This window comes from Panthera onca, chromosome F2, assembly GCF_046562875.1.
Source record: "Panthera onca isolate mPanOnc1 chromosome F2, mPanOnc1 haplotype 2, whole genome shotgun sequence".
Classification (NCBI taxonomy): domain Eukaryota; kingdom Metazoa; phylum Chordata; class Mammalia; order Carnivora; family Felidae; genus Panthera; species Panthera onca.
In genome coordinates, this window is record NC_138356.1 from 68077268 (window position 1) to 68104699 (window position 27432).

At 41.7% G+C, this 27432-nt stretch overlaps 2 protein-coding genes across 3 annotated transcripts in view; one reads left to right on the forward strand and one right to left on the reverse strand.

The window, feature by feature from the left end:
- WASHC5 (WASH complex subunit 5) overlaps positions 1–8045 on the reverse strand; it is a 63192-nt gene extending 55147 nt beyond the window's left edge. Inside the window, exons 1-4 of the mRNA XM_078441478.2 lie at positions 7868–8045; positions 1890–2188; positions 1276–1421; positions 248–332 (exon numbers count right to left, since the gene is read on the reverse strand). Coding sequence (XP_078297604.2) covers positions 248–332; positions 1276–1421; positions 1890–2075 — 417 coding nt within the window. The 5' untranslated portion in view covers positions 2076–2188; positions 7868–8045. The remainder of the gene's footprint in view (positions 1–247; positions 333–1275; positions 1422–1889; positions 2189–7867) is intronic.
- A 47-nt stretch (positions 8046–8092) lies between these two features.
- NSMCE2 (NSE2 SUMO ligase component of SMC5/6 complex) overlaps positions 8093–27432 on the forward strand; it is a 217776-nt gene continuing 198436 nt past the window's right edge. For both annotated transcript variants that reach the window (XM_060611305.3, XM_060611306.3), the window contains exons 1-2: positions 8093–8213; positions 13244–13414. In XM_060611305.3, coding sequence (XP_060467288.1) covers positions 13258–13414 — 157 coding nt within the window. In that variant the 5' untranslated portion in view covers positions 8093–8213; positions 13244–13257. The remainder of the gene's footprint in view (positions 8214–13243; positions 13415–27432) is intronic.

The following is a 27432-nucleotide window of genomic DNA, read 5'->3' on the forward strand; positions in this document are numbered from 1 at the left end:
GGTCTGGGATGCAGAAGATAAAGAAGATAGGACTGCGCTGAGGAAGTTCACCACCACCCCATGATTTCCACTCACTTGTAATTCCGTTCAGAGTCTACTATGTTCTAAATTCAGATATTGTTGATTGGAAGAGAACTGTCAGTTTATTTGCTTCCCTTTAAAGAAGGGTACTTTGTATGTCTTTGGGACGTATGGGAAAAAAGTTGACATTCTTGACTTTCTATTTTAAGTGGCTACTATTACTTACTAGAAGCTGTTTTCCATCTTCATTGAGGAGCACAGTTTCTAAGGTTTGCTGAATATACACACCTTCATTGAGATCATCTAGATATCTAGAAATGAAACCCCAGGGCAAGTTATTCATTCTAATGAAAACATGACCACTTTTGAAGAAGGAATATAAAGATTTTTAAAAGATAAGACAAGACACCAGACATTCTGGCCTTCACACGTTTGTGGCCCTTCATGCTCTTTACGAAGGGACTCGTGAAATGGAACTCCCAGTGGTTAGGGCCACAGGTTTGCTAACACTGGCTACTCTAAGCGGAAAGAACCGTCTCTAGTCCCGATTTATGAATCATAAGTATCTTAGAAGTAACGTTATAAAGACATGGAATAGTTTAAAAACTGCTGAGTAATGAATTCTTAAGGGCTGAAAGGAAGAAAACACTGTGCAGCTAGGGATGAGAAGGCAGGCTACGGTTACTAATGCTACAAAAATAAGCTTTTTCTCCACTTCTCCTAAAGAAGATGCTAAAATATGATCATAAACTACAGGATGGAAAGCCAGATGGCTTAATACAGAGAACAAACTGACGGCTGCCAGAAGGAGTGGGATGGGGTGGGGGCTGGGTGGGCAAAATGGGGGAAGGGGCGAGGGAGGTACAGGCTTCCAGTTATGGAGTCCCAGGGGTGAAGGGGGTGCTGCACGGCGACAGACGGTAGCTACTTGTGGGCACAGCAGAACTTACGGAGCTACCAGATCACTCTGCTGCACACCTGAAAGGAATGTAAACATTATGCGTGGACTACGCCTCAATGAGAAAAAAAAAAGAAAAGAAAGCAAGCCATGACTCAGTACAAGCCGAGGTTATCGTACCGCTTCACAAGAGCAGGAAAGCATAACAACACTCTAAAATACTAAAGGTTGACAAGTGCCACTGGAAGGAAAAGACAATTACGCACAGTAGGAGAGGAACTCAGGAAGGCGTGCACGCTCTTGCCCGTTCCTTTTCCACTAGTTACCCCCAGAATAAGCTATTACTGAATTAATACCTGTTTAGGTCTACAATATATTTATGCACACTTTGAAAGGCTAAATAAAATCTGGTCACAATTTCTATGTGGTTTTCACGAAACTCTTCATCTAAATCCTGCAGCTCTGGCTTAGCTTCCAGCTTGCTTTCCCATAACTCTGGACCCTAAGAAGAAAAACACATTCATGTGAAACGTCAATAAAAGCATACTTGTAGGTAACATTTTCTAAACGGTCTTTTAAAAATGTGTTCCTATGCTTGAAAAAGGGGATCAGAAATTGAAAGAGGAGCAACAGAAAGTAACAGAGAGAACAGACGCCTAGATACAGAATCCCCTTGAAAGAAACAAAGTTGGATTGTAACCATGATCGGCAAGCTTTTAAGTGTGGGGACCTTCACTGTAAAATACGTTTCACCAAAGTTATCTTTTTAAAAGTGTGATTATGTTATGTTAGGGCTTCCCCACAACACCTTTATATTATTTTCAAATTAGCTGACGCTAAATGTGGTATAAAAGCTTTCCTCTTTAACTCTTTCTCCATAATTACTTAGCCTCTCAGGGTCCCACGCTTCCCAGAGAAAGCATGCTTTTGTAGGAAAGACAGTGTTGAAAATGCTGTGGAGGAAGGTTACCTTAAAATAGCTGAAATCAAAGATGATATCTCCATATTTCTGTAGATCGGCTCGGTCTTTAAACCTGAACACAGCAGGGATAAACTCCGAGAGCCTCAGAAGTTCAGCAATGATGGCATTACCGCAGGAAACAATCCTTAGGATTGCCTGGCCACACAGGTTGTTCTCAGCTAGGAAGTCCAACATCGTGCGGATGAGTGCCTGGCCGGGAGGAATGTTTCACTGGCTTCAGAGCTGAGGTCTGTAAATCATTAGATGAAACCAGGTCTGCTGACAGATTGGCTGCTCCATTAAAGGACCTGTATCCCAAAAGGAAAGTATAAAAAAAAAAAAAAAAATCTCCATTTTTAAAGGGGGCATATGTAACACATGCATAATATTTATTCTTCTCCCAAACTCACTTAAAAAAAAAAAAGTTAAAACAAGTAATGAGTTTCGACATGAGGGAAGGGCCTTTATTGTCCACTCCTCCCGGTGTTCCATGTGGATGGACTTTGCTAAGTGAACACTCTTGGCCTGTTTTCAATCCTTTATTCACTTCTCCCCGTGAGAAAGGACCTGATGCAGCTGGGAGGAGCCAGTGAGCATCGCGGTTCCAACGGGCCCTATGTTGGGCACTGATTATTAAATTGTCCTTACGGGAGTTGTTTTACCTCTGGAAAAGATAACTGTGTCTCAAATCCACTCGAATTAGGTGAGGGAGCCACCTTGAAAAAAGTGTTTCTCATACGGAAAACATCGGAGGCCCTTGTTATCAAGGGTAAGACATACCTGAGAAATACTCCTGAGGGACGCTAAAGTAGAGACAAATGTTTCATACTGAGCGGTGGAAAAGTTTTGATTAGCAAGGTATCTCGGAATGATGTAATTAAAACGTATGAAAGTAAGTTCCGTACTTACCCACAATTCAGAGTAAAGTTGCAACAAGGACATACTAACTCAAGGGACACACAAAGAATGTGCTGAAAGTTGATCTCACCAAATTGTGATTTTGATAATACATATCTTGTACTTCATAGTTGACTTTCATAGCATGATCTTAGAAAAAGGTAATTTTTGCAACAAAAAAAAGATGTTTCAAGGCAGCATTCATTTTCCCAAAGGCCTCTTCCAACTCTTTTTTCAAATCATTATCTTTGAAAGTGTTAATTTTGTCATCATCTTCGCTGTATTGCTCTCCTCTACTTGTTAATTTAGCTAGGTCATCGTTGGGTCAGCTTCATGCAGGCCTGAATTATTTTTCAACTTCGTGAAGGCCTGTGTACTTCCTAACATTTGCACTGGCACTGTGTCCTATCGACACGACATTAGCATTAAGAAGAGTGACCACCAAAAATAAGAATTCAGCCCAAGAGACTCTTTAGCACATGAATATCTGCAAGGGAACTCATCTTACAAGTGATCATTACAATTTTTATATCCATGCCAATTTTTACGTTCATATGTAATCTTCTGGCTGCAGGGACTCAAAAAGTAAACAGGAAAATAGTGAGGACTTCACTGTACGTGAAACCAGAATGTGGGAAGACTTTGGACAGGAGAGGGCTTCCTCTGCAGCCCCAGCAAAACATTCCCCAACCCTTGTCACATATTTTCAAAGTTCACTCGCGCTGAGCTACCTTGTGTAGTTATCTTTTGTGTAACCCTTAAAGGTTTTCTTTTTTCCTCTTATAAGTCTCTTCTTATTGATTCAGTATTTAGAAATGTCTTCATTTCCTAGGATGCTGTTGATTCTCCAACAATAATTCCCTCCCTCCTTTCCCTTTTTTCCTATAGAGGACAGAACAGGTGGATCCTTATTTTCTCATTGCCCCCGAATCTAGGCTACACATGTGACTCAGTTTCGACCAAATAGACGTAAGAGGTAGTCTACGGCAGATCTGATAGGAAATGTTTTTTCCCTCCTGCGATAAGGAGAAAAGCACATGAAATTTCTCTCTTTCCTCTATCCCTCTTCTTCTTGTCTTTGAATGCGGCCCAATGAACGTGTCTTGTCTGAAGTTTCAATAGCCACCTTGAGACCATGAGGTGATGAGCCTAAGAGAAAAAGGGCCCCAAACCTGCAGATTGTGCTTTGGAAGGAAAGAAAGGCTCTAAATTCTTGTTGAGGTGACTGACTCATTGATTCAACTGTAGCACCACCTATCTCTGTAATCCTTGTAAAATGAACTGTTTTTATGCTTTATTTACTGCTAGTTGGCTTTGGGATTATTTGTAGGTGGAAGCATTCCTAATGCTACAGATTCATTCATTCAGTAAATAGGCATCTAGTGCCTACTATGTGCCAAGCACTGTTTTAGGACCTGAGGCTGCTTCAGTGAACAAAACTAAGTTCCTGCTCTCTCTCATAAAGCCTGCATACTATTGGGAGTGGGGAAGAGACAATAAACAAATAAATACATTAGGTATCAGCCTGTGATCATTGCTGGGAAGGAAAAAGCATGATAAAGAGACGGAGTGTGTGCTGTTTTAGTTTGTGAAAGCCTCTCTGATAAGATATTTGAGCAGGGACCAGAAGCAAGTGAGGCAGCAAGCAGTAAGGGTATCCGGGTGTTGTCAGAAGCCCCTAAGACAGTCCCCGATGCCCTCCTTCCCCTTATTCATGCCCTGTGGAGGCCCCTCTCCTTGAGTGTGGCTTCCTATCTCTTAAAGAACAGAATATGGTAGATGTAAAAGATATCACTTCTGAGATTAGATTGCAAAAAACCTGTGACTTCTGGCTGGGGCGCGTTCCCTAGCTTGTTTGCTCTGGGAGAAAGCAACCTGTCATGTTGTAAGAGAGCCCTGTGATGAGGGAGTGAGAGGCCTCCCAACAACCGCCTGAATGAGCTTGAAAAGGGACTCCCCCCCACAAACCGAGCTGAGCCTTCAGACGACAGCATCTATTCACAGCTAGGCTGCAACCTCCCAAGAGCCCCTCAGCCGAACGCACCCAGCTAAGCCACACCAACTGACTCCTGACCACAGAAAATGTAAGACAATAAATGTCTTTTGTCTTAGCCACTAGGTGTTGGGGTAGTTTGTTATTTTACAGTAAGTGATGATCTGGGAGAAGGGCATTCCAGGCAGGATTTACAAGTAAATGCAGAGGCCCCAGGTCAGCAATGCACTAGATGTGTTCCAGGAACAGCAAAGTGGCTGATGTGGCTGGTGCAGAGTGAGCACAGGATAGAAGCACAGATCAGAGGAAGTGGATGGGGTTGCTCCAAGAGCAGGGACTGCTAAGAAGCCATTACAGTTGTCTAGAACTCTCTCCAACGAGGGTATCCTTTAATATACATTAAGGCATAAATTATTAACAAGCCCTTTCATTTTCTCATGATGTTTACTTGTGAAGGCACGTTGATCTCTCATAGGCTGAATTTCAGATAATTTCATTCCACCTCTTTTTTTTTTTAATTTTTTTTAACGTTTATTTATTTTTGAGACAGAGAGAGACAGAGCATGAGCAGGGGAGGGTCAGAGAGAGAGAGACACAGAATCCGAAACAGGCTCCAGGCTCTGAGCTGTCAGCACAGAGCCCGACGCGGGGCTCAAACTCACGGACCACGAGATCATGACCTGAGCCGAAGTCGGCCACTCAACCGACTGAGCCACCCAGGCGCCCCACATTCCACCTCTTTTAAAGTAAACTCTACCCTTAGCGTGGGGCTCCAACTCACCCCAAGATCAACAGTCACATGCTCTACTGACTGAGCCAGCCAGGCGGCCCAATTTCACTCCATTTTTTTTGCACTGAATGGGTGTGGCTGGGAAAATGAGACAAGAAAAAGGGGGAAATAATGGCAAATGGGGGGGGGGGGAGAAAGAAAAAGTCACTGAAGTCCTCTGAAGACCACCAAACTAACCCAGAAGGATCTAAGGTCTAAGGACACCAGGTCTAAGCAGGAAGAAACTCCAGACACAACTGCAAGGTGGACAAGCTATGTTTCACTGCTGTAACTGCAACCAGATTCTGGATACCAACACAGGCCAGACAATGGGACCATGGAGAAAACATCTTTAAAGCAAAACACCATTACCTGCCTTCTTCCCTTCCCTCCCCAAGCAAAAAAAAAAAAAAAAAAAAAAAAAAAAGGATGAACAGATACACTCAGCACCTGCATGCACATGGTCAGGTTAGCTTAGGCCTGGGATAATGACATGTCAAGACTTTTGTGTATCTACTTCTTATTGTAATCCTTAAATCCTTACACTGCTGGCAACATTCAAGATATTATTTGGTTACATTATTTGGTAAATACCCCAAGGTTGGCTGAAAAACTTGCCCTAAAGAACAGAATCTAAGAACCAACATTAAAGATGCCTAATCATGTTGCAGTGATTTCAGAATTATGTGGCTTTATAGAAGGTGCTAAGACTTGGTTGAGATTTTTAAAAAAATCACTCTAGAATGAGGTGCAAATGAACACTGCAGAAAAACCCATATTGAATCTTCTATTCAGTGGTTCTTTTGCTGCTAGAGATGAAGAAAATTCATAAAGACCAGTTTTTCTCAATATATGCTGCATTACTATTTGGCATGAAATGAAACCAGAGATCCCACTCAATTTCCTACTTTTCTTTTATAAAGCACCCAAAAAGTAGCTGTAACTTTATTTTTAAGAATTTAGTGTAGGGGGGGAGGTTGGGGGAGAGGGGAAAATAGGTGATGGGCACTGAGGAGGGCACTTGTTGGGATGAGCACAGGGTGTTATATGTAAGTCAATTTGACAATAAATTATATTAAAAAATAAAATTAAAAAATTATTTGAAATTTACATCATGTTTAGCTTTATGCAAAAGTAACCATCCTGAAACTACTAGTAATGGTAAATATGTGTGTATATTTGGTAAATTTGTGTGTATAAACACATGAAGGATTGAAAGTGAGTGTTTAGAATGAATAATATGTACTAGATATACTCATAAATGACATTTTTTTAAATGTTAAAAAAATAGAATTTAGTATGGAACTGTGGTTTACGGTTGGGAAAGTAATCCTAGACAACAGACAACATGTTTCAAGAATGCAGCATGGCATCATTATACCAATTACCGAGTAAGTACAGAACTGAATTCTGAAGGAAATAAAATTGTCCGGGGACAAACCGCTGTTTGCCCTACTCAGAGGACAAAAGAACATAGGTCTATTTTTATCCTTTCATAAGATCTCAGTTCCATAAAAAAGGAAGCATTGGTCTCCACCTATCCATTATCAGAAACAAAATATAATGGTTGTTGACCAAGATAAAAGTGACCGACAAATCCCTTCCAGAAGAGTTCTAAAATGAGTCTGATCACTCTAGTCCCATTCATAAATCCTGGAAGGGACAGGAGAAAGAGAAACGGGAGGTGCTCCTGGTCGTGGGCCAGTAAGACCTCTCCGTTCCTTCCCCTGACTCCATCACCTATGTTGGAGTAAGCTTCGCGCACTTGGAATCGGGACACCCGGCTCCATTACCGGCTCTGTGACTTATGTTTTCGACCGTGCGACCATAAACCAGTCAGGACCCTTGGAACTGTTTTGAGAAATGCAGAGAACTTTGGCACCGGCATGACACAGGTGAGGGAATTAAGGTGCAGAAAGCAAGAATGACTTGCTCCAACTCGCAGCCCACGGCATTACCAGAATTCAAACCCGGGTCCATCAGACTCGACGAGACTTCGCGAACCACTCAATTTTCTCGAGGGCAAACGGAGGGATAACACTGTCTACCCAGCACGGCTCCTGGAAACTTGGAAGGTACAGATGCGGGCCAAGCAGTTGAACATCACTTCCTAAAGCGCCCAGGCGGCGTGGAAAAATCTGTCCACCTAAGTGGAGATGAAGAGCCTGGACTGCGGCCCCGCCCCAGGAGGCCCCTCAGTCCTCCAAGCCGGGCTCCGCATCGAGACCGCACCGCACGCCGCAGACGCCCCTTCGGCCAGCGCGGCCCGGCCAGGGGCTGGGGAGGGGCCGGGGGACCGAATCGAGGGCGCGTCCCGCCCCAACTCACCTGTCACCCGGGCCACGCCAGGGCGCACGTGCAGGGCCGGCGATCGCGGACTGGGTTGGCACCTGGGTCCCCACGCCGCCCTCTCCGCACGCGTCCCCTTCTAGACGCAGCCCTGGATCGCCAGCCTGCGGGACCCCCGCTTCCGCCTCTGGCTCCCCTGGCGGTCACATGATCAGAGGGGCGGAGAGCAGGGCGGGGCGTCATGTGACCGTTCGCCGGCGCCGGCTGATGACGCGAGAGCCCGCGCTCGCGGTTTCAGCGACTAGAGAAGGGAGTTGAGGAAGGAGTTGGGGTCCGGGTGGGGGCAGTCCGGGTGCAGCCGGAGAGAGCTGGGTCGGACATCCAGGTAAGGCAGAAGCGAGGGGTGGCGATGGCGAGGGTGGCGGGAGGTGTCGCCTCCCTCTCGGGCCCTCCGCGGGTGCCCTGAGCTGGGGTCCGTCCACCTGGGATACGGTCCTGGCTCTGCACGTTAAGCAGTGAGGCTTGGGCAGGCTGCCCCCCCTTCCCGAGACGCCATCTCTCCGTCCTTCTGCCCTGGTAGGGAACTGATCACGAATTCTTGGTGCAGATTAATCCAGTTGGAGCTGTCTTTAGAAGCAGGGCCTCGGGCAGGTCGTTTAAATAAGCTCTTGTGTCCGTTTCCTTTTCTCTCCTATAAATGGTTGTGAGGATTAGGATAATGAGAGTGAAGCGCCGGAGCACCCGTTTATGGGGAAATGGTGGTTGCTGTTATTGTTGTCAGTCTCAGTTCTTTATTGATCGCCGGTTTTGTGAGAGGAGCTGTTTTACATGCTGTAGAACGTGTCAGAGTTCTAGTTTAAGCTGCTCCCAGAGTGAGGGAGTGGTAGCCACGTGAACGAATAGTTGTGATGAGTTTTATAATCGTGTGTGTGTGTGTGTGTGTGTGTGTGTGTGTGTGTGTGTGTGTGTGATGGAGAAAGAGAGGGAGGGATAGTGGTAGCATGGCGGGGGTGGGGCAGGCAATTGCTTGTATGGATAGGAGAAGGCTTCATGAAGAAAGAAGTATCCTTGCATCTTGTAAAGGGAGATACAGCTCTGGCTGGACTCCTACAGGTCCCCATGGACTTAAAGGTCAATATAGTGTCTGTAAATTGTTTGCTTTGTGCTTACCACTGTGCTGTACAGAAAGATGAGAGAGGGAAACAGTATTTAAAAATTTTTTTTTAATTTTTTTAATTTTTGAGAGACACAGAGAGCCCCCGGGGCGGGGTGGGGGGGGGGGGGTGGTGGGGAGGGGCAGAGAAAGAGGGAGACACAGAATCCCAAGCAGGCTAGGCTCCAAGCTGTTGGCACAGAGGCCGATGCGGGGCCCAAACCCACAAGCTGAGCGATCATGACCTGAGTTGAAGTCCAACACTTAATTGACTGAAACACACAGGGGCCCTCCGGGGAAACTTTTTTTTTTTTTAGTATAATTTATTGTCAAATTGGTTTCATACAACAGCCAGTGCTCATCCCAACAAGTGCCCTCCTCAATGCCCCCCAACCACTTTCTCCTCTCCCCCACCCCCCCATCAACCCTCAGTTTGTTCTCTGTATTTAAGAGTCTCTTATGGTTTGTCTCCCTCCCTCTCTGTAACTATTTTTCCCCCTTCCCTCCCCCATGGTCTTCTGTTAAGTTTCTCAAGATCCACATATGAGTGAAAACATATGATACTTGTCTTTCTCTGATTGACATTTCGCTTAGCGTAATACCTTCCAGTTCCATCCACGTTGCTGCAAATGGCATGATTTCATTCTTTCTCATTGCCAAGTAGTATTCCATTGTATATATAAACCACATCTTCTTTATCCATTCCTCAGTTGGTGGACATTTAGGCTCCTTCCATAATTTGGCTATTGTTGAAAGTGCTCCTATGAACATTGGAGTACATGTGCTCCTATGCATCAGCACTCCTGTATCCCTTGGGTAAATTCCCAGCAGTGCTATTGCTGGGTCATAGGGTAGTTCTATTTTTAATTTTTTGAGGAACCTCCACACTGTTTTCCAGAGTGGCTGCACCAGTTTGCATTCCCACCAACGGTGCAAGAGGGTTCCCTTTTCTCCACATCCTCTCCAGTATCTATAGTCTCCTGATGTGTTCATTTTAGCCACTCTGACCGGCGTGAGCTGGTGTCTCAGTGTGGCTTTGATTTGTATTTCCCTGATGATGAGTGATGTTGAGCATCTTTTCATGTGTCTGTTGGCCATCTGGATGTCATCTTTGGAAAAGTGTCTATTCATGTCTTATGCCCATTTCTTCACTGTATTATTTGTTTCTTGGGTGTGGAGTTTAGTGAGTTCTTTATAGATTTTGGATACTAACCCTTTATGCGATATGTCATTTGCAAATATCTTTTCCCATTCTGTTGGTTGCCTTTTAGTTTTGTTGATTGGGGAAACAGTATTTTTTAACAAATATTTATTTTGGGAGAGCACAGGTGGGGGACGGGCAGAGAGAGAGGAGGAGAGAGGATCTGAAGTAGGCTCTGCACTGACAGGCCAACAGCACAGAGCCGGATGTGGAGCTTGAACTCCCCAACTGTGAGATCCTGACCTGAGCCAGAGTCCCAACGCTCTACCGACTGAGCCACCCAGGTGCCCCGGAAACAGTATTTTTAAGTTAGCTAATAACTAGTCCTGCCTGAAGCGAATCTTAGACCTGCTGAATGTTTTTGTCTTTCTCCTTCCCCCATTCATGTGTTGAAATACTGATGCCCGTGTGGTGGTATTAGGAAGTGGGGCCTTTGAGAGGTGCTTAGGTCTTGAGGGTAGAGCCCTCATGAATGGGATTAGTGCCTTTGGTAAAAGAGGCTCTTCAAGCTCCCTTGCATCTTCGACCTGTGAAGAGGAAGACTGAGAAGGCCTGGGGGCTATGAACCAGGAAGAGGGCCTTCAGAATGCAACCCAGCTGGCACCTTGATCTTGGACTTGCCAGCCTCCGGAACTGAGAGATAAATTGCTGTGGTTTATAAGCCACCCAGTCTGGTGTCTTATTACAGCAGCCCGAATGGCCTAAGACAAGGTCTGTTAGGGGAGGCAAAATAACATGCTTGGAAAGAACTCAAGAAACCTCGTTTTAAACTTCCTTGGTAACCATACGTTCAGGGAACAAAGAGATTATTCTTACTGGGGAAGACTCCCAAGTGGAGGTTGGTTTAAACCTGGGTTTCTCAACCACTGCGTGATTGACATTTTGGTCCTGATGATTCTTTGGGGTCTCGCAGGTGGAGGCGGGTTGCCGTCCTGTGAGTTAATGTGCTTAGCTGTACATAGTGGTAGAAGTAGGGAAAAGTGCATCTACGCCATCTGTCCTCTCCATCCATTCTCTTTGCTTCTCAGTCTGAATCTTTTCCCTGGAAATACTCCAGCATTACAGAAGGAAGTTTTCCCCAGCTCTGTGCAAGTGTAAAGTTTTATTCGCGTAATGTGAATTTTGCACGCACATCATAAGGATAGCTACCATGTGCTAGATACTTCCCATTTATCCTGGATTATATTATTCCCTGTATACACTGTGTGTTTTTGTCAGCTCCCGCTGCTATTGAAAAATAGCATAGACTGGTGGCTTAAACAATAGAAATTCATTTCTCACAGTTTTGGAGACTAGAAGCTGGAGATTGGGGCGCTGGCATGGTTGGATACTGGTAAGGACCCTCCTAGTTCACAGTAGGCCACCTTCTTGTTATATCCTTACAAGGTGAAGAGAGAGAGAGAGAGAGAGAACTCTGGTGTCTCCTCTTCTTCTAATAAGGACACTGATCCCTTCTTGAGGGCTCTACCCTCAGGGTGTCTAAACCTAATTACCTCCCAAAGGCCTCATCTCAAAATACCATCACCATGGGGGTTAGGCTCTCAACGTACAAGTTTGGCGGGGGTCGAGATGCAGTTATTTCAGTGTTCTCCGTACTTGTTTGATTCTAAGAATTATCTGGGGTTATTCATAAAAATACTGGTTTCCTAGAGTATCCACTAGGGACTCTGATTTAGTAGGTCTGAGAGAGTACCTGTATATAAATCTATATTTCTTTTTAAATTTTTTTGTTTATTTATTTTTGAGAGAGAGAGAAAGAGTGTGAGTGGGGGAGGGGCAGAGAGAGAGGGAGACACAGAATCCGAAGCAGGCTCCAGGCTCTGAGCTGTCAGCACAGAGCCCGACATGGGGCTGGAACTCATGAACCACGAGATCATGACCTGAGCTGGAGTCGGATGCTCAACTGACTGAACCACCCAGGTGTCCCAAATCTATGTTTTTGAGAACCACGTCAACTGATTCTTAAGATCAGACAAGTTTTAGAAAACTACAACATTTGATTTCAATAATGCTGTGGGATAGATAGATAATTTCCTTCAGACTGAAGATAGAGAAGGTAAGCAACTAAACCAGGGTTGTAAAGTTTTAAGTAGCATGGATGGGACAGAATTTTCAGGCATCTCTGCCCATTGTCCATTCTTGTAAGCACTACTCTGTACTGTCGCTTACAGTGTCATAATGATGAAGTTGATGGTAATATTTGCTTCCACTTTTAAAGATTTATCTGGTGGGCATTATTTTCAGTGTTTTATTATATACCTTAACTCATTCAGTTCTCACAGGAATCCTTGAGCTAGGCCCTGGATGATTCCTATTTTAGGAGGGGGAAAAATGAAACACTGAGAGGTTAAGTAATTCGCCTGAAGTCATTCAGTTACTCAAATGGCAGAATCCGGCTCTTAACTGAGGTAGTCTGGTTCTAGAGGCTACATGCTTGACCACTACTCCATATGGCCGCCATATTTTGCTCTATAATGTAGAAAAATTCTGCTTTTACTGACAGAGTCTGGGATCTTACCAAGTCTATAAATCTGTTAGAACCAGAGGACTGTCAGGAATTTATACGGTATCTATATATATACATTTTTAAATTTATATTTAGTATATTATGGTTTTCAGAATTCAATATGCATATATGTCAGATAAGTTAACAACTACAGATTTTGGAGTTCTCTGTATTAAACTATTTTACTTTTACTACTATCAGTTTTTAGAAAAATGCATCAGATGAATAGTCTACTTTGTCTAACCCCTTTATGTTTTAGGTTTCATAAAACTATGCTGTTGTTGAATTCTTCAGAGAAGCAAGGAATGTTTTAAAAGAGGGTATTCTCCCTCCTTTGAAAAACGAAGACCCTTTCCCCTTGTACTGAGTGTATCTGTGTTTGGTGGCCCAGATGACAGCACAGTGCTTTAGTGTCCCCTCCAGGGATGGAGAATGTTCGCAATAGTGTGGCACTTGTGGGATATTAGATACATTCATATGGATGTTTATAGCAGTTTTATTTTCTTATGCAGTTATTATTCTGACCCCTAAATCTTATTGTGTTTGAAAACTTAGGCAATAATTTCAAGATGCCCGGACGTTCGAGTTCAAGTTCAGGCTCAACTGGTTTTATATCCTTCAGTGGTATAGAATCTGCTCTCTCCACTTTGAAAAACTTCCAATCCTGTATCAGCTCTGGAATGGACACAGCTTCTAGTGTTGCCTTGGATCTTGTGGAAACTCAGAGTAAGTAACAATTAAAACTTATCTCTTTTGTGTTTACTTTGAGATAACCTGGTGTGGAGGCATTCTAGGGATATGAGATACTGCTCACCTTTTGAGTGTTCTTGGGGCAATCACTTAATCCCTCTGGGCATCTGTTTTCTCATTGTGTTCTAAGTACCGCATGACAGTGTACTGAGAATTAAATGAGACTGACTTATTCATGTTTCTGCAAATAGTTCTATGCTAGAAGAAACTGCACTAGAAATTTACAGGTGAAAACAGGAAGGTTCCTGTCCTCAAAGATCATTCAATCTAAAGTATGTGACATTTGTGAACTGTAAGGGACGCAAATGCATTATAATAAAGTTATTTTGCAGGAGTTTAAGTCTTCGTGCTTGATAGACTAAGCTTATGCTAGGGGTACCAGCTAGGAAGGCCTCTACCAAAATAGGAGAGTTCAGCTTGGATGAACATTTTTCAATCAGAAGATTTAGAAAGATGTTATTTGCTTTCTTTGAATTAGGGTTGTTTTTATTTTATGTTATATACAGAGCAGGGGAGCAACAGATTTTTGTTTGTTTTCAATATCGCTAGTTTTTAGCGATTTGATTGTGATGTGCCTTTGCATGATTTTCTTTGTTTATTGTGTCTAGTGTTCTTGAAGCTTTATGGATTCGTGGGCTTATAGTTTTGATTAAATTAAGAAAAAATTTTGCCACCATCTCTTCAAATAGTTTTTGTGTCCCTCCCCTCCCTTCCCCTTCTGGAACTCTAATTACACGTGTATTGGACAGCTTGATAGTGTCCCGTAAGTCACTGAGGCTAGTTGATTCTTTTCAGGTCTTTTTCTGTCTGGCTTCAGCTCATAGTGCCTGTTGCTGTGTCTTCAAGTTCATTGGTTTTGTCTTCTGCAGTGTCTACTCTTGTTAATTCTGCACAGTGAATTTTAAATTTCAGATACCGGATTTTTCATCTCTGGACATAAAAAAGAATTAAATGGAATCTTATTTCTGTCTTCTATCTCTCTTCATTATGTTCATATTTTTCTCTATATTCTTGAATATACTGAACATATTTATAATACCTGATTTAACATCCTTATCTGCTAATTCTGTCTTCTCTTGTCTATTGCTTCTTCTTCACGTGGACATTGTGTGCGCTATGTTGCTAAGTGTTTGGATTTTGTTGTCTTCCAGTAAAGAATTATGGCATTTGTTTTGGCAGGCATCAAAGTAATTTGTGGGGTAGGCTAATCCTTTCCAGGTTAACTAAACTTTGTCAGTGCAGGTCAAGTTGGTGTAGATTTATCTTAGGGCCAATTTTGCCTTGTTACAAAGCTTGGCCTTCCTGAGTCTCTATTGATTGCCCGGAGGGTTCAGTGAGATAACTCCACTCCACTGGATGCAATTTGAAGCTCTTCCCATCCTGTGTGAATTCTGGGAATTGATCACTGTATAGCTCCCAGCACTTTTTTCTTAGTAGTTTAGGATTGAGGGGATCTCTGCAGATTCCTCGAGCGCTTTCTGTGCATAGCTCTCTCCCAGTGCTGTCTTGAAAACCCCTGTTGTCTTAGCCTCCCTGAACTCTAGTCTCTGTCTGTCCTTAGTCCTTGAAGATTTGCATTCCCTGCTTGGATTCCTCCTCTCTTGTGCAGGGAGGAGGGCAATTGCGTGACTTACCTAACTTGTTTTTCGCTTTCTGCAGGACTCAGTTCTGCCCTGCCTATTGCCCCACTGTCTGAGAGCAGCTGTCAGTTTTTATTTCATCCAGCTCTCTAGTCGTTCACTGCAGGGGGGCCAACTCCACACCAGTTCATTCATGGCCAGCAGCAGAAATCACCCATAATTTTTAGTGGGTAGCCTTCTAAAGTTCTTAACCTTGACTTGAAGTCTAACTTGGATAAAAGTCATAATAAAATCTTCAGCCATAAGAGAGAAGAGCAGTTGACTATGTTGGAGAGCAGTGACTGGATTGGAACAAATTGAAGTACAGAAGAGCATGTGGGAAAGTCCATGAATTATCTTTGTAACAGAAATGCTCCCTTTCTTCGCCTCTAAGATTAGCACCCTTTCTGTTTCCCTTCTGGGTTGCCCAATTTCCTCACAAATTAGAATGAACTTTGTTAAAAGAGATGTTAGTGATCACTGAGGTACCATTTTCTCACTCCGCACTGCAATTCTCTTGTTGGTAAGGGGGATTCTTGTTCCCAAGAACTTGGAGGGAACTGATGTGTATTGTTTTGTTTCCTGTTGGTTGCATTTTCCTATACCAGGTGGTTGACCCTGTTCAACTTCTAGCTCATTTGAAGTGATCACCTTTCCCTGTGCTATGTTATAGGATGTGTATCTAGGCAATTGACTTTTACTGTTGCCATGTCTACTCCTTTTTTCTCCAAGTGTGTTGGTTATTCTGGGAATACTTTCTTTTTCTTTTTTTTTAATTAAAAAAAAATGTTTAAGTTTATTTATTTTGAGAGGGACAGAGAGAGAGGGAGACAGAGAATCCCAAGCAGACATCACTGTCGACGCAGAGCCCGACATGGGCCTTGAACCCCTGAAATCGTGAGACCATGACCTGAGCCGAAACCGAGAGTTGATGCTCAACTGACTGAGCCACCCAGGTGCCCCTGGGAATACTTTCTTTCTTAGTTGGGAAATGAAATTTCTTACATTAGGAGATTTTTCAGGTAGCTGGGGCTTATTTTTCGGATTTTTAAATTTATTGTGTACTCTTCTGCTTTCTTAGGCAGAAGTACTAACTTAATTTATCAAAAGTGTTGTTGTTAATATCATCTTTGAGCAGTTGAATTCTCATAAGCCCTTTAAGTTTAGTTAAATAAAATTGAGGAATGGCCCTGTTCTTTTTTTTTTTTTTTAAGTTTATTTATTTTGAGAGAGAATGAGAGAGTGCATGCACGTGCACTCAAGCTTGTGACCAGTGTGGGGAGGGACAGAGAGAAGAGAGGACCGTAGGCAGGCTCCGTGCTATCCGTGCAGAGCCACACACTGGGCTCGATCTTAGGAACCACGAGATCATGACCTGAGCCGATATCAAGAGTCAGACACTCAACCGACTGAGCCACTCAGGTGCCCCTAGGAATGGCCCTTCGAAAACGTTAATGTACCTCAGGTTGTGTCCTCTCTCCTCTCTGCCAGGAAAGGAAGGGTTTGAAAAGAAGGAAAAAAGAGTTTTGTCAGAAACTCATACTGTTACAGGCAGTTGCTCTTAAAATGTGAGAATTAAATAGTTGGTCTCTGTACATATCTAAATTAATATTTTAAAAGTGCAAAATCAAAACTAATCAGTAGAGCAAGTCTTTGAAATTCCTTTATGTGCTTATGCTGCCTCTGTTAACGTCTTTGATGTCACCTGTCACATGAGAGGCCTGGGTTTGCAAGACTTGCTTTTCAGAGTTGATTTTTTTCCTCCTAAGTGATAGTTTTGCAGTTACCCACAGAGTAAGGGATGGCACTTAATTGTGACTGTGTGGACCACAGTCATACTGATCCATTTTTTTTTTTTTACTTCAAATATATAATTCTTTAATTTTGAGTAAATAGATATTAAAATTCAGGGTTCTTTTTTTTCCAAAGGAGGGCATAATATAAAGCTGAATTTAAAGAAATGCATACTTGTAAATAAATTTTTGGACTGCTTTTACTGAATCCTAGGTGTTTTAAGTTGCTGTATGAGAAATTAAATAAGTTCTCTGAGATCTAAATAGAAAATAAACAATTTAGCAAGGCTTCATTAGATCTGCTTTTCTCCTGATTACTTTATAACATAATTGCACAAAGCAGATGTATGCAGTGAGCTTTTCTGTGGCATCTATTCTCATTAGGGTAGCTGACTCTTAATTTAAAAATCGGCAGTAGTCTACCTCCTTGGCTTTTCATGTGTTCCCAGGTAAGCTCCGCCCCCACTTAAAATGCAGTAACATGTCATATCCCGACATCCTGAAACCAGTTAATGTTTTCTCTTTGTCTCATGGTTGTTGTTGTTTTTCGTATTTATATTGTATTTTGCTGTGTTAATATGTCTGATCTTCCCTTTGAACCTGGTCTCCTTGGGGCAGAGACCCCAGGGTGCTCATCGGACGTTTTCAGAGGTTGGGACTTAATTTGATGTTTGTCAGGTGTTGAGTGTGTATGAATTACATAATAAGTATCTTTGAAGACTGTTCTCCAAATACAGTTATTTGAATCCACTATGTAGAAAATTAAGTTGTTTTCAAAAATTAGAAATTGTGCGTTTTAATTTGTAAACCTAGTTTTTTAAGGCTTTGCATTTAATTTTTGTGTAAGAACTAATTCAGTGCGTCAGAACCACTTAGAGAGCTTGTTAAAGCACAGATTGCTCAGCCCCACCATCAGAGTTTCAGTAGGTCTGGATGAGCCCAACAATTTGCATTTCTAACAAGTTACCAGGTGATGCTGATGTTGACGCTGCTGGTCCATGGACCTTACTTTGAGAACCAGGTGTAATCATCATTTCCCAGTTGGCAGGAAACTTCCACCACTAGGTGGCACCAGAATACTTCTGATGAGGTAGCCTTTGGCCTTAACGATGGGTTTGTTGACCGCAGAGTTCAAGATTGTGCAAAAGGTAAAATCGCTGAATTGTTGGCATTTTGTAGCTTAGAGCCTGAGTTATTCCATCTATCTGAGAAAACAAACATGCTGCCTGTATCAGACCAGAGAAACTATAGGGCTATTAAGGTTACATTTTAAGATGAACTCTTCCAGGAAGGAGGAATAACCGCACATTTCCACTAGCTTCGTTTTCAATTACGCAGGCTATTCATTTGCCAGTGATAGATGTTGACCCTGTCATAAGACAGAAACATACACTGCCGCTTTGTTATTTATTACTCTGAGTTATCAGATCTTGATTTTTGTTGTTGATTTCATTTAAAAACCACTCTTAAAAAGGTTTACATGTTCCGTTCACAAAAATATGTCATTTTGTCCTTCTACTAGAGGGCCAGTAGTGTTTGGGCGGTTTTAGGAGGTTAAAAAGTGTGAAGTGTGCTTTCCTTTCCCAACTGGCTTCCTCAGTCAGAAAGTTGAGTAGTTTCCTTTTTGAGCTGGGGAGAGGAAGGTTTGAGCAGTTTGCCTCACCTCACCTCTTGTCGCTGTGTATTCCCACCACATAAACTTCCAACCATCCCAACACCTCCAGGTTTTCTTTCTTCCACTGGCTGTAACGACTTGAAGGTTTGCATGGTTTCTCCGCACGATGGAATGTGTGGAAATCACTGCTTCTGTGCTCTCCTGTTTGCTAAGCTCTCCTGTTTACAATGGGATGTCACTTTCTGAAATAGTAAATGAGTCATATTTTAGTTTTTGAAACAGAATATGTATAGTATCTGAATACCGCCTGGGTTCTTCTAGACTCTTAATAATCTTTCCGTTGATTCTAGTTATTTATATTTGGAGCAAAGGCATGAGTTAGGTTTCGGTGACCTAATAGGGTATGAAAATGACTAATGCAGAAAAAACGGAGTTGGAATCACTTGATCAGATTTAAAAATTAGACTAGCACTTTATCATGTTATCTTTGATCGTTGGAAAGAATTAAGACTAGTTTCATGTTAGGCAAAGATGACAACTCCAGACAGAAGAACAGACTTCAGGATCGATTTTGAAACAGCAGTTTCCTTTTTAGAAAATAAAATTTTGTCTGGTGGTAAGCAGAAAGGAGCTTTTATTAGGTTGGTGATTAACAGTTGAAACCAATTTGATCATTTTAGAGAAGATTGGTATCATTCAGGCCTATTTCTCCTTCGGTCTGTACTTTGAAACTGAGGTTATATGTTCTTGTGCATAAGTGTGAAGCATTATCTGTATATTACAGCACCGTCCAATAAAAATACAGTGTGAGCCACATGTGCAATTTAAGCTTTTCTATTATCCTCATCATAAAAGGTAAGAGGAGAAACGAATTTTAGTAATATTTTATTTAATCCCATGTGTATAAAATATTATTTCAATATGTAATTAATATAAAAGTGGAGTTATTTTTACATTTTTTTTGGTACCAGGTTCAAACTCCTTCAGTCCATCTCCATCTGGACCAGCCACGTTTCATATGCTGCTTAATAGCCACACGTGGCAGGTGGCTACGATGATGGACAGTAGCGGTTATATAAGTTATTTCATTTTTCAGTGGCTATCAGAGGACGGCAAGAATGTGTAAGGGTAGTTACATCAACTAGTTTTGCAGCTTTTTAGCAGTTTTGGTGACTATTCAAATCAAACCAGTTGGCAAGATGAGACCATACTATTTACTGATGTGCGTGTGTGTGTGTGTGTGTGTGTGTGTGTGTGTAGTTGTTACTCCTCTACCACTGGTGGGATTGTCATTTTAAGTTTTTCCCCAAATTGTTTAGCCAGCTTAAAATTACTTCTGGGGATCTTATTAATATTTGGTTCCGTTTGAAATGTCATATGCTGATTTGACTCCACACCTACAGTACTTTGATATTTTGTAGCTAATGTGGTAAATAAATTAGTTTCTTAGGATATTGGGCAACCCAGAAGGCTCTAGCCTCTTAACTTCTGCAACCAGAATACTCTAGTCGCTGTAAATAATTAGGCCAGTCAGCAGTTGACCTTGGAAATGCTAATTTGTTTGTCCCTAGGTGCTGCAAAAGCGGGCTTTCCTTTTCCCTCCCAGGATGGGAGTTAAAACCTTGTTTGGGGAAGTTCTAAGGCACTTGGGGTCAGCTCCTCACACACCTGCTTTGTGCTCATTTTTGCATTGGGACCGAGTTAAAAGAGGAGTATTCCTTGCAGGAATTTCTTTGAAGGCCTCGTGGAGTTATGTTTTAATGGACTTTGAGAGCAAATTTATTTACCTTTGGATCTGCCCTTCTTCCTAGCACCATTCGCCTTAGTGATGGTTGATTATAAGGATTTCATCACTATTTCATTATATTTCTTAAATTTATTGAAAAAGGACATGGAAGCCATCTTTTATCCCTTCGATTTAGTATTTAATCAGTGCTGTTGTAGCGTCAGATCCAGAAGAAGGTAGCTAAAAAAAGAAAGTAGAAAGAAATGTTAGTTGGAAAAGTTACACCCACTGAGAAGTTATAGGCAGTATTTGGTAGATAGAGGAGAGAGAAAATTTATGAAATCCAGAGTTTCTGTCTCTAAACTGGTGGTGGCAGCAGTGGTGGCTTTTACTTTAAGACAAAGATGTAGGTTTCCTTTTCTTTGGGGCAGTGCTCAGGCGAAGTAATTTTCCCTCTTTACTGTACAATACTGGTTCAGAACATTTGTTTGAGCTTACTTTTCACTCTTCCTAGATAATTGTTAGCACTTTATGTTGATCGGTCACCAATTGTTTATTGGCCCATGCCCTCAAGAAGCTAATAATTGAGTTAGCGGATAAGACAAGTACGTCTGAAGATACAGGAAAACTTCATAGTAGTAAATGTCTGTTCTAAATGAGATTATGAGTCTTTCTCTCCTCTTCATGACTTTTTACGTTCTGACCTAGCAGCCTGATTTTATATCCAGTAGGCACACGTGTTTTCAGACTGTGCATATTGGGCAATTTAACAATAGTGAACACAGTGCTTTTTGTGTGGCAGCCATGCTCTAAATGCCTCATAGGTATTCGTTTAATCTTCACAGCCGTGCTCTCGGGTAGGTAGGTAACATAGTCACTTTAACATAGGAGTACACTGAGCCTTGAGGTTGAGGAAGGACTGGGTACCATTCTCTCACAATAACCTATTTCAGATTGGAAATAACACATTTTACTTATTTACTCTTTGCATATTCTCAATCTGTTGTCCTTGTAAGTGTCACTTTCCCCTTCTCAATTGCAGCAAGCTTTGAGATAAGTCCCCTTATCTAGTCAAGTATTGCTTATGCCTGTGCTTATTATAGAGCCAGCCCGTTTGCTGGCCTCTATCACCATTGTACCTGAAGATGAGAGCTTCTCATTAAAACAGTTTGGAGAGTCCATTCTGTGCCAATTTTTGACTTAGAAGGTTCCCTTGCTGAACTTACAAAAAAAAGTTTTCCCTAGGACTATATTTATAAATCTCAATTACCATGTTGTAGATCATCCTTGTTTGATCGTGTCTCTAGCCATGACCAAAGCATCTGGCATTTACTCTCTGCAAATAGTAGCTATTAATTTCTATGCCCGTTTTAAACCAGAGAGCATAGTGTACAAGAATGTTCATGATGTCACCGGCTACACCCCTCTGTACACCCTGTCAGAGAGACTGGATTTAGTTCTACCAGGGTGTGCTGTCAGGCCTCCTTGCCTGTGTTCACATGACTTCCTCTCCCTAGAATGCTCTCTCTCCCTATTGACTGATTGAAGGGCACCCATTCTCTTTCAAGGCCAAGCTTAAGTATTATCTTTTTTTCTACAGATAATTCTTCTCCCACCTAGACCATACTGAGTTTCCTCTGAGTTGGCCATGCCTTCATCCATCACAACAATAGAGTACTTCTTTGCACTTAATTGTTTATAAAATCTATATTCCTACCACTAGATACAGGAGTTTGAAAAAGTCAGTTAATAACATCCTGTTTCCCAACCAGGTTTTGGCTTTCTGTCTGTGTTGCAGCTGTCCAGTTCTGCTGTAAATAATCTATAAAGGCTATACTTGACTGACCCCCGGTCTAGACCAAAGTCTTCCTGTTCATATATATACATACACACATATACATGGCAAAGAATGGGTTGAATATAATGTGTAAAGTCTATGCTGACCCCTGGTCTAGACAAAAGTCCTTCTGTGATAGTCTCTATTCATATATGTATATAAGGTGAAGAATGGGTTAAATTTTGCACAATCAAAACACAAAGTGATATCTGAAAAGGGATTGTGGAGAGGATAGCAGAAATGTTCTTACAAATAACTTTTCCCTGTCTAACTCATTAAATTACTGGTAGAAAATAACTTCTGATTTCACATAAGAGTATAATGTGAGCTTTAAGAGCTTCTATGTCAAGCTTCTGTATCATGTGAAAAATCCTACTTGTGAAGGTTTTCTAGTCATGTAGATCCCCATCGAAGTGGATGTGCTTAATTATATTTTAATTTTCTCCTTTCCAAGAGCCATTTATGTTTTTTAAAGTTAGTTCCATGGGACGCCTGGGTGGCTCAGTCGGTTAAACGTCCGACTTCGGCTCAGGTCACGATCTCGCGGTCCGTGATTTCGAGCCCCGCGTCAGGCTCTGGGCTGATGGCTCAGAGCCTGGAGCCTACTTCTGATTCTGTGTCTCCCTCTCTCTCTCTGCCCCTCCCCCATTCATGCTCTGTCTCTCTCTGTCTCAAAAATAAATAAACGTTAAAAAAAATAAAAATAAAAAAAATAAAGTTCCACAAATTATTTACTGAGTACCTAAGTGACAAACACTATGCTAGAAATATAGAGATAGGAAGATACCCTCAACAACTTTCTAGATCTTGCTACAGATACTTTCTTTCTTAATAATCCCATGAAAATGAAGTAGACATTTGATAGAGGAGAGGGGCGAAGCTCAGAGGGGTTGAGTGATGTGTCTGAATCACAAAGTTTCGTTTGACTGGATGGTACTTACATCCAAGATAGCTTCTGCTCCGTGTATGCGCGCGTGTGCTTATGCGTGCACGCACACACACGCACACACACACTCATTCTTGTGTATGTCATCATGTCCTCTGCCAGTCCTAATTGCCTTTGTATCTATAGGTATTAGGTCTGGTGCCATGAATAAAGAATCCCTCATTATGGGATACAGTTTTGCTGTAATGAAACTTATTTCAATTTTAGTATATGTGCTGCTGAAGCGAGCCCATGAAATTTATTTCAGCAACTTACAGTTTATCACCTTAATTCACCTTCATGGCATTTTACTCATGCTAACCTAGTTTTCTTTTTAATCCCTCCCAATCACTCTTCTAATCTCCATTAGCTCCATTATTCTTTTGTTTGGTGACTTTTTAAAAGTAACCGCTTTATTGAGATATAATTCACATACTTTATCATTCAAGTATGTAAAATGTCTAATTTAGTTGTGTCTAATATATTCACAGATACTTTATTTACTCAATTTTAGAACATTTTCATCACCTCCAAAAAAGAAATCCTGTCCCCTTTACCTGGCGGTGCCTTTCTATCCCTCCCCATTCTCATCAGCCCTAAGGAGCCACTAATCTACTCTCTTCCTCCATAGATTTACCCATTCTGGACATTGGATGTAAATGTAATCACGTAACATGTGGCCTTTGTGACTGACTTTGGTCGCTTAACATGATGTTTTCAAGGTTCATCTGTGTTATAGCGTGTATTTAACTACTTCATTCCTTTTTATGACCAAATAATATTCTACTGTATGGTTAAAACACATTTTACATATGCATTCATCAGTTGATGAACATTGGGTTATTATTATTAATATTATTAAGAAATATCCTATTATTAGGATATTATTAAGAAATGCTGCTGTGAACATTTGTGTGTGAGTTGGTATCTCCTTGTGGGTTTGATTTGCATTTCCCTGATGATTAGTGATGTGAAATATCTTTTCATGAACTTACTGGTGACTTGTGTATCTTCTTTGGAGAACTGTCTATTCAGATCCGGTGCTCATTTTCAAACTGAGTCATTTCTGTTTATATTTTTGAGTTGTAAGTGTTCTTTATATATTCTATGTATGAGTTTATTAACAGATCTATGATTTGCAAATTTTTTCTCCATTCTTTGGGTTTTTAAGTTTTCGTGATAGTGTTCGTTGAAGCGAAGTTTTTAATTTTGATGAAGTCCGATGATCTGCTTTTTCTTTGGTTGCTGTGCTTTTGGTATCAAACCTAAGGACCCATTTCTCAATCTGCTGCCTTGTGAATTTATCCGTTTTCTTTTCTAAGAGTTTATAGTTTTAGCCCTTACAGTTAGATCCATTTCGAGTTCATCTGTAGTTTGAATTAAGAGTCTAGTTTCAGTCTTCTGCATGTGGCTATTCAGTTGTCCCAGCACCATTCTTTCCCCTGCTGAGGGATCTTGGTGGTACCTTGCTGCACATCAGCAGACCATAGACACACAAGGGTTTATTTTTGGATTCTCAGTTCTGTTCCATGGATGGAATTCTGTTTGCTTATCTTTATGCCAATACCACCCTTTCTTAGCTGTTGCTTTGTAGGAAGTTTTGAAATCAGGAAGTATAGTCCTCAAATTTTGTTCTTCTTTTTAAAGATTGTTTGGGATATTTGGAGTCTCTTGTACCTCTGTATGAATTTTAGGATCAGTGCATCAGTTTTTTTCTACAAAGAAGCCAGCTGGGGTTTTGATAGGGTGGCATGGAATTGTAGATCAATTTGAGGAGTTATTACCATCTTAAAAATATTAAGTCTTTTGATACATGACCATGGGATTTTTTTCCACATTTATTTAGATCTTTAATCTCTTTCAGCGGTGTTTTCAGAGTATTGGTCTTACACTTCTTTTGTTAATTTATTTCAAAACATTTCATTTTTTTGATTCTATTGTAAATGTAATTTTCTTAATTACTTCTCAGATTGTTTATTGCAGTTAAATACACTTGATTTTTATGTTGATCTTCTGTCTTGCAACCTTGCTGAACTCGTTTAGTAGTTCTAACAATTTTTTTTAGTGTATACGTTAGGATTTCCTATATACAAGATCATGTCATCTGCGGATAGACATAGTTTTATTTCTTTCCAATTCGTTTGCCTTTTATTTATTTTTCTTGCCTAATTTCCCTGGCTAGAACCTGCAGTATGATGTTAAATACAAGTGGCAAGAATGGACATCCTTATCTTGTTCCCGATCTTAAGGCAGAAGCATCCAATCTTTTCATCAAGCATAATGTTTGCAAGAGCACTGCCTTCCTCCTGCAGTGTCCTTCCTGCACCCTCGACTGAGAAAGCTTAGCATAATGCTCACTGCAAGGAGAAATACTTACAGCAGTTTCATCCATTATCACGGAGTGTGTATTAAAAAGCGAATTTTGAGCCGGAAGCCAATGCAATGATTAACTGGCACAGCACACACATCAGCCAGTGGAAGAAAGCTTTCAAGGTGCTGTGAAAGAAGCCATGTTTCCGGAAACAATGGGGGGCGCCCTGGGGTTAGTAGTTCATTCTCGCTGAGGACCGTGGGGAGAAATTTCGTAGAGGAGATGTTGACAAAAAGATGAGTAAGTGTTTCTCACGGAGTGGGAAAGGCTATTTCTGAGGGCAGCAAAGGTGAGAAGAGGCATGGGTAGCCTGCTGTGGAGATCTGTGACGCGTCTGAGGCTTTACCCCCCTTGCGAGCCAACAAGTTAGCCTGCCACAGTTTCCTGGGTGCTGGCAGAAGACGGGAGACTCCCGGGGCAGAGACAAAGGTCTGTCTTTCTTGTTGCACGTTAAGTAGTGGGAATATCACTTGTCCATAGGGTCGCCTTGCTGACCGCCACCCCAAGTCCTCCCGGGGGTGATCTGGAAGGGCCCAGGGTGGTACTGCAGCCTGTCTGTGTCACAGCTGAGGACCCTCCAGCTCGGGGTGCCCAGATTTTTATAACGGAGAAGACACCTCCCCACCGTTTGGACCTGGAGGAAGAGACAGTATGTTTCTTACACATCCCTCTGCTCTGGAGGAACACGCTCTCTCAGTTTTCTAAAGCTTTATTCCTGATACAGACATCCTTGGAAAGATAGTCCGGAACAAAAGGGCAGTTAGTGCCTCTGCTTCAAGATGTACAGAGATGCGTGGGACCCCTCAAGAACTGATTCCCAACACCTGACAGATTCAGGGAGCTTTGATTTGGGCCTTTCTGATATTCTTACCACCACATCTTGCAGGGCCAGCACTTAACCTCCATCAAGATGTAGTACATCTCTCCACGTAGCATCGCCATTTCCCTTTTGGCCAGTTAGGGCCGCACAGTGCTTTGGTTGGCTAGGCAGAGCAACTTAGGACTTTGAGAACCGGTTCTGGAATCCAAGAACCTGGGTTCAAGCTCAGCTCTGCCAGTTATTAGCATTGTGACTTTAGGTAAGCTTTGGTTTCTTCATTTGTGAAAAGGGGATAATATTGTAAAAGAGCCACTAATATCTAATGAGTATTTAACTGTGTGCCCACACACAGCTCCCTTGCACCCTCCTACCTTATTTAGGGTTGACACGAGAATTAAATTACGTGTATAAAATGCTCTCCACTATGCTTAGCCCACAGTACTCACATTTTATTGGTCAATTATTTTGTTTTCGTTAATAATTACGTGGGCCTTTTGCAGGTGAGAGAGCTGGATCCTTAAGAGCTCTTGGTGCAGAGTTAGTTAGTATTGTACAAAATTAGTGTTGTACAGTTAGCCCTGGTTAAAATGCAAGTTCGGCCGTCTACTGTGTGACGTTGAACCAGTTACTTCACTGCTTTGAGCTTCCTTTTCATTGCATGCAAAATATAGACAGTGTCTTCTTTTCATGGTCGTTCCTAGTTTGAAACAGTTTATATGCTTTGAATACAGTGTTTTACCTCCTACCTTGGCTGGTCAGTCTGTAAACACTGGCTTTGGTCATAAAGAGAATTAGCAGAAAAACATTTAAAGCGTATACTTTATAGTTCAAATAAGGAACAGCACCAAGAATGTGTGTGGAGTAAAGGCCAAGTGTGCGGGAGACAGGGGGAGGGGAAGGTGGACATTATCTCCTTCATAGGAAAAGGAGTGACATTTATGATGGGGTTTAAGAAGCAGAAACGTGTTCTCGTTTTAGAAAATTAGTACAGGATTTAATTTCAAGCAAAAAGGATCAGAGCTCCTGTGGGACAGTCTAAAATAGACAATTAAACCAGTTAACAAAGAAAGGTAATGTAATGTGTTGCACAGAAGATGCAGTTTTTTGTTAGTGTTCTCTGTTCTCTTGAAATAGAGCCTTCCAGAGTTTTTGGTAGTTTTGGAATTTCTTCAGTTTGAAAGAATTCCCTCATACCTGCCTTTTCTTTGTTCTCTTAGTGCTAAACTTATGAGAGCGTCTGGATCTTGACTGGAACTTAATAATATTGAAATGGGTAGTGTTAGCAGCA